General features: G+C 45.4%; 1 protein-coding gene across 1 annotated transcript; it reads right to left on the bottom strand.

Annotated features, from left to right (window-relative positions):
* Nucleotides 1-5087: 5087 nt before the first annotated feature.
* On the bottom strand, nt 5088-5513 carry LOC127766293 (glycine-rich cell wall structural protein 1.0-like). The gene has a single exon (XM_052291377.1). It carries the CDS (start codon nt 5511-5513, stop codon nt 5088-5090), a length of 426 nt encoding a protein of 141 aa, XP_052147337.1.
* Nucleotides 5514-6906: the final 1393 nt, after the last annotated feature.

Raw genomic sequence — 6906 nt, 5'->3', positions numbered from 1 at the left:
TTTTTATATATCCATCCGGATGCGGATGCGGATGCGGATATGGTATCGGTAATATCCGGCAGATACGGATTATCCGCTATTTGAAGCGGATTATCCAATAAACGTTTTGGCGGATAATCCGAATTTCACAGCCCATATAACCACTGAAATTGGCCCATTTGACATGAGCGTTTTCATCATGTAAAGATTCAGCCCATCCAGGTCCACCTTATCCATCAATCTATCCAGGAGTTCAGTCCGTGACTCCGTCGGCATTGCACCAACCAATTTTTTCATCGAGACTTCTCTCGATCATCTCCTTTTGACCTTAGCTGCATATGTGTTATTATGTCATGTGCAATATGCAATTCATTAGTAGTACTGTATGAGAATTGGACATCATTTGTGGACCTCCAATGTTCTATCACCTATGTCATGTGATATTGTTTTTTTCTAACATTTGTTAACTTCTATGTCTTACGTGTTATGTGAATGCGATATATCGTGATGTCAATACTGTATGTGTCGATTACATGCTTTTGGACAGAAGACAGGTCAATGTTAACAACTTGACATTATATTATGATGTGATTGGTGCTTTCATGAGTCATACGAATTGTGATATTGGTACCTCATTGTTGCTCATTGTATAGATAATCAGATGTTATATCGATTGTATATACATGTCACATCCGATTATTTTCATCCGTTTCCGAGCCGAGTCGGCACCGAATCCGCACCATTTCCGACGTCCGAAATAATCCGTTCCGCATCTGCATCCGCACATTATCCGCACAGCCTCCGAATCCGATTAAAAAATATGGTATAGGATATGGTATGACTACTATCCGTCCGAATCCGATCCGTTTTCACCCCTATCCGTGGGCACTTGGACTTGGATGAGGGGAACATGTGCTAGCACTTCTTTTTGTCAAAAAGGTGCCCAAATCTACAAAATCAATATTGAGAGGAAATTAAACAATTAATCACTTGTTGCTACTTATTGATTCATTTGTTATTGTTTATCAAATTGAAAAATCCACAACGAGTGCATGATATACCTTTATTTCTAAACCTTTTGCCGATGATACTTCTGCCACCAGGCATGCCATTCAGACTCAATGGACTTCCGTGTCCGCGGCTAGCAGCGGCAACGTTTGTAGGCTCGATCGTTGAATGCAAACCGGAAACACAGCCATGACCACGCCCATATCCGTCTTGTCCCTGTCCTGGCTGTCCATCTATATCCATGTCCTTGTTACTCCCTCTGTTTCAGGCTATAAGACGTTTTGACTTTGGTCAAAGTCAAATTACTTTAAGTTTGACCAAGTTTGTAGAAAAAAGTTATAACATTTTCAACCCAAGACAAATTTATTATGACAATATATTCAATTATTGATTTGATGAAACTAATTTAGTATTATAAATATTACTATATTTGTCTATAAACATAGTCAAACTTAAAATAGTTTGACTTTGACCAAAGTCAAAACGTCTTATAACCTGAAATAGAGAGAGTACTTTGTTAATGCTGGCTGGCGGCTACTGTAGTACTGCTTGGTGCGTTGGTGCCTGCCTTGCTGAGCGCCGACAAGGACACGAGGTCCAGGACCAGGAGGCTAGAGCCTAGAGCGATGCTGCGATGGAGCCTGGAGGCAGGCAGGCCGGCGGCCGTCGGGATTCCGATTTTAGGTGGCTGGAGGAGTCGAGGCAGTGTGCTAGTGCCGGCCTAGCCTCCAGTGCCGGCTGCCGGGAGGCCGACCGTTGGGACTCGGGCGTCAGCTGTCGCTAGGCTAGGGCGCTAGGCGCCAGCCCCCGGGCGCCGGAGGGCGATGGCTAGGTGTCAGCGGGTCGCCATTTCTGGCCTCTGCAGTAGAGACGCGGTGCGCCGGACGGCGGACGCCGGTGGCTTGGTGGGCGGTGGCGCGGTGCGAACTGCAACAAGCGAGGAGACGAGGAGTCGCAGAGAGCCGGAGACAAAGCATCACACGTAGCGAGAAGAGAAGCTAAGAAGGTGAACTGTGCTCCCTCCCGTTCTTGCCCAACAGGCCAACAACGCAATCTCGTCAAAACTCTAAATCAAACAATTGGGCTTTCCACTTATGGGCCAATTTGTGGATATATGTGATAGCATGCTGCCCAATGGGCACTATCCACATAAAAAATACCATACACATTCCACACAACTGCACATCCTTGAATCGAGAGTATGATCAACTATCTTCTTTAGTCCATGTATTTGGCTTTGCAAAATATATGAAGCAGGTATGTCCCGAATTATTCCCACCAAGCTCCACTTACACACCCTTTAAAATAGGGTTAAAGTTCGGAAAATGTGCCTTGATGGGGACCCACATAAATTGCAAAACACTTGAGTGATTTGAGAGTAAGTCATTATGAGGAGTATAGCCTGATTTGCGAAAATGTATGAAAACCCCAAGAGTCTGACAAAGAAAACAAGCAGGACCGGATTGAAGACCGTTCCATTTATCAATTGCCCAAGATGGTAAGTTAGCCCCTATTAAATTTCATAGGTACAAGGGTGGTTTTGAATAAATTATGTGCTTGTATTATGTCTTGAAGAATTTTATTCTACACTAGCATCTTAACCTTTACTCAAGGACGAGTAAAGAGCTAAGTGTGGGGGGTTTGTTGGCGGCTGTTAATTGCCAATTCTATGCTGCAAATACCTACATAATACATAGTTAATAATACATCCAACATAGTGGTAGGACTTAATTCTAACAAATTCCATGAGTGTTGGTGTATATTTGGATGCAAGTAATAAACTGCCGAAGTTGGGATGAAAATCAGACTTAAGTGAAGGAAGAATTCTATCCATACCAGAGTGGGCCTTAAACTTCATCTAAACGTCAGAAAATGGGCCCAACTAGGGTTTGGCCGAACCCCAATCTTAGTCATTCAGGCTGAGGTTTGGCATGGGCGTTCCAAACGCTCTACTGATGGCGGTTGCGGGGCATTTCAGACATTTTGCGTTTTCCAACCATCATGACCTACCTATTTAAGGACCCTCTCTCCCTCACTTCACACACACACTCCAAGCTTGAGCTGAATTATAAGAGGCTCTATTGTACTTTATTGTATACTGAATTAGGGAGAAACTAGAGTAGAAGAAGTCGGAGGAATTCCGGAGTTGTCGGTAGTCCTCTCTTATTTCTTATACTTTGTTAATTACTATGCTTTAATAGAATTATCATTCTGAGTAATTAAGATTTACTCGGTGATAATTAATTCCTGGTTAGTTCCTAATTAACGTGCGGGATAATTGATCACTCTAGTCCAGCAAAATATAGTGGTTGCTTTAGTGTTTAGCTAGCGCTAAAGTAGATATTAATTGCGTAGACGTGGTTGTCGACGTTTGAGATCATGACTACGGTATTTTGCATAGTATGGGGATCGTTGGTACCAAGGTATATGCGAGATAGAGGTAAAAGAGATGGAGACAGGGATTTTTATACATGTTTGGGCCCCTTATCTAACAGGTAATAGCCCTACATCCTGTTGGCCGAAGCCGGTGTTGCTCTTTATTCATCTGGATCACACAAGTACAATATTTGGGATAACCTATCTAGCTGTCATTGACTTGGCGGCTAGATAACCAACTCGTAGTCGATGACAGGGTAGTCTTCCTCCTCGAATCTGTACTCGGCTTGATCAGAGATGGCACTAGATCCCTCTTGCCGGCCTCCGTAGGCGCCGGATGGGGTATGTCTAGGCTAATCTCTGATGTCGATATTTGGCGGCGTATTAGTTTGTATTAGTTTGTGGCTTTGTGGGTTTGTGGCTCGTCCCCTCTCCTCCTAGGGGGGGTTGTATTTATACCTATAGGTGCCCCCTTGTCCAAGTAGAACTAGGGAGATAAATATGGATACGATCTGAGTAGTCCTCGTCGTTTCCATGTATAACTCTATTAGTCCTTCCTTATCTGGAACTGCTTCTATATACAAGGTTTGTTTCCGTATAAGACATGGTATGTGGTGGGCCCTGCCGAGCTTAGTCGATTACTATTGGGTATGTGGTATTCATAACCCTGACAGTAGCCCCCCGACTTCAATGTAAATGAACGAGTTAAGGTTCTCGATCGAAGACTTTGGAACAACTATTGTTGTGCTCGCTTGACCATTCTCGGTGTGATCAGAAATAACGCTAGATTCCTCTTATTGGTCTTTGTAGGCACCATACTGGGTTTGTCTAGGTCAATCTTCGATGTTGACCGAGAAGGTACGGAGCATGTGACTAAGTCTCCCGTCTTGCCGTAATCGAGAATTTGGATTGAAGTCAAGAAATCTCGTCTCGGCGGGTACACTATCGCTTCATTCCATATTCCTTGTCAAGCCCCATCAACCGTTCTCGAGTAATCGAGTAGGCGCAGTATCTGCGACAAAGCCTTGAAATCTGACTTGATTGTTCTGATGTCTGATTTTTCCTGAAATCAATACTCAGAACATTTGTCGTACTCGCGTAGTCGATGCCGGTGTAGAACCGTAGAGACATGGAGTCTTCGATAATGTTGAATAGAACTCCCCCGAGCAAGCGCTCAAGGGTAACATGATATAATATGTATGGAAAAATTGAAAATAAATTGAATCTGCATGTGACAATAAAAGAGTACTCTCGCTAGAGTTGCCCTCAGCAAACGGAGTTTGGTACTCTTCCTAGCCCACAGCTGTTTTTATAGAAAAGCCATTTTCCACAAAGACAGCTTGAATCTTATAAGAGCATCCCTAGCAGATCATGGAACCGATCCTCCATCCCAGTTTTGGCGTGTAGGGGCGAAAAAACGCGCTCGAGCGGATGCGCTAACCCACACGCCAAAATTGGCGGATGCGCCATAGCAGGAGAGAGAAGAGGTAAAAATAGCGTATCTCTCTCTTCACGCCATTTCGCCTAAACGACTCTAGATCGAAATCCCACCACCATCGGGACTTTGGCAAGAACCTCCCCTCCGGGCGAGCTCCCCCCTCCAACGCGAGCTCAGCACCGGCGCGCCTTCCCCTCCATCGTCGTCGTCCCGATCCGGCGTATGTGAGTTCCCCGTGCCCATTTTTTGATTTTTTTCAGCGATTTATGGAGCGAGCTTACAAGATCTAGGGCGCCGTCGCCGTGCTCCCGCCGCCTTCCACCTCCGGCGTGCGCGTGGCCGCCGCCCTGCGCCTGCCAGCCGCGGCCCTGCGCCTGCCAGCCGCCGCTGCTCCGCGCCCGTGAGCCGCCGCCACCCCTCGCTTGCGCCGTCGCCCTGCGCCCGCAATCCGCCACCGGCACCCCTCACCAGAGCCGCCAGCGCCAGCCCTGCGCAGCCAACCGCCGGCGCCCCTGACCAGCCGCTGCCGCCCCTGACCAGCCAGCCACCACCGCCCCTTGCCAACCGGCGTCCCAGATCCGCCAGCGCCACCCAGCGCCGCCCCTTGCCAGCCGCTGCCGCCCTGCGGCCGTGAGCCACCGGCGCGCCTCCCTTGCCGCCGCTGGTCGCCCCTGAGCAGCTCGCTGTTGCCGCCCCTCACCATCTCCCCCATCCCTCTGCCTGCCCTGTTTGGTAGAGAAGAGGTTTTGAGAGCAAAGAAGAGCAGATAGTATAGTATGTTAAGTGAAGATAAGAGCTCTTTTCAGTATAGACACCACACTTGAGCAGAGAAATATAGTATGTTGATTTTTGTGAATTTATGTTCATTGAGCATATATATATAATAGGAATTAAGTACAAACTAGATTTATGTTGCTATATTGCTTGCTTTTATCTTCATTTTATTTATGTTCCTATGATTTTTCTTGCTAGGTGAATCCATGGACAGCTATGTTAATTTTTTGGGCTCAAACATTGATGTAGAAACTTGGGATCCTAGTCAAAATTTTCCCCAAACTGGACAGCAGCCACAATATAGTCCTATGGTTGGTGAACAACCAAGTGCTGAAGTTGGGGGTCCTCTAGACCCAACAATAAGAGATCCAAAAATTTCAGCATTGCGGAAGGTAAAATGTTGGTGTCAGCTTGGCTGAATACAACTTTAGATGCAATCACAGGAGCTGAGCAACACCGTGACTCCTACTAGGCAAGGATTCATCAATACTTCCATGAAAACAAAGATTTCCTCTCTAATCGTAACCAAAATTCACTTAACAACCGTTGGGGTACAATTCAAGAACACGTTAATAAGTTTTGTGGGTACTATGAGCAGATTCTTAATAGACCTCAAAATGGAATGACTGTTCAAGATTATGTATGCATCTAATTCAGCTCGCATCTTGCCAATTAATGCAGATCACTCAGGCTACTACATTGTACAAGTCAGAAGAGAAGAAGACATTTTCTTTAATGCACTGTTGGGAGATTTTGCATCATCATCCAAAGTGGAATGATAGGTCGTCCCAGAAAAAACACAAAGCGAATGTCGATCCTTTGGTGATACCATCTGCAAGGACAAACTCCAGGGAATTTCATTGCAGCCCTGACATTAATATCTCTGATCCTTTGGTGAGACCACCTGGGAGGAAGGTGGAAAAGGCAAAATGCGCTCGAGGTGATACTTCTTCATGCTCAAGTGAGAGTAGTCTTGTAGTTATTGCATTAACTAACATGTGGTCGGAGAAAAAGGAGATGAGTGCCCAATCTAGGGAGGAAAGAAATGACCGGTTGGGTGAAGTTATTTCACTAGAGAAAGAGAGGTTGAAAGTAGAAAAATGAAAGTTAGATTTAGAAACCCATGAAAGAGAAGAGAGAATTATGAACATGGATCTTCGTGCTATGGATGGGCCAAGAAAAGCTTATTACTTGCGTTTGCAAGAGGAGATCATAAAGGCTCATATGGATTGAGTTCATGATGTATGGATATGTGATACGTATTGCTATTTCCTAATGAGTTGTGAACTTTTATGTTGTGCCGTGTAGGCATGTGTCAATTATGTACTGAT

Source organism: Oryza glaberrima, chromosome 3, assembly GCF_000147395.1.
Source record: "Oryza glaberrima chromosome 3, OglaRS2, whole genome shotgun sequence".
NCBI classification, from domain to species: domain Eukaryota; kingdom Viridiplantae; phylum Streptophyta; class Magnoliopsida; order Poales; family Poaceae; genus Oryza; species Oryza glaberrima.
This window is presented reverse-complemented; position numbering and strand designations above follow the sequence as displayed.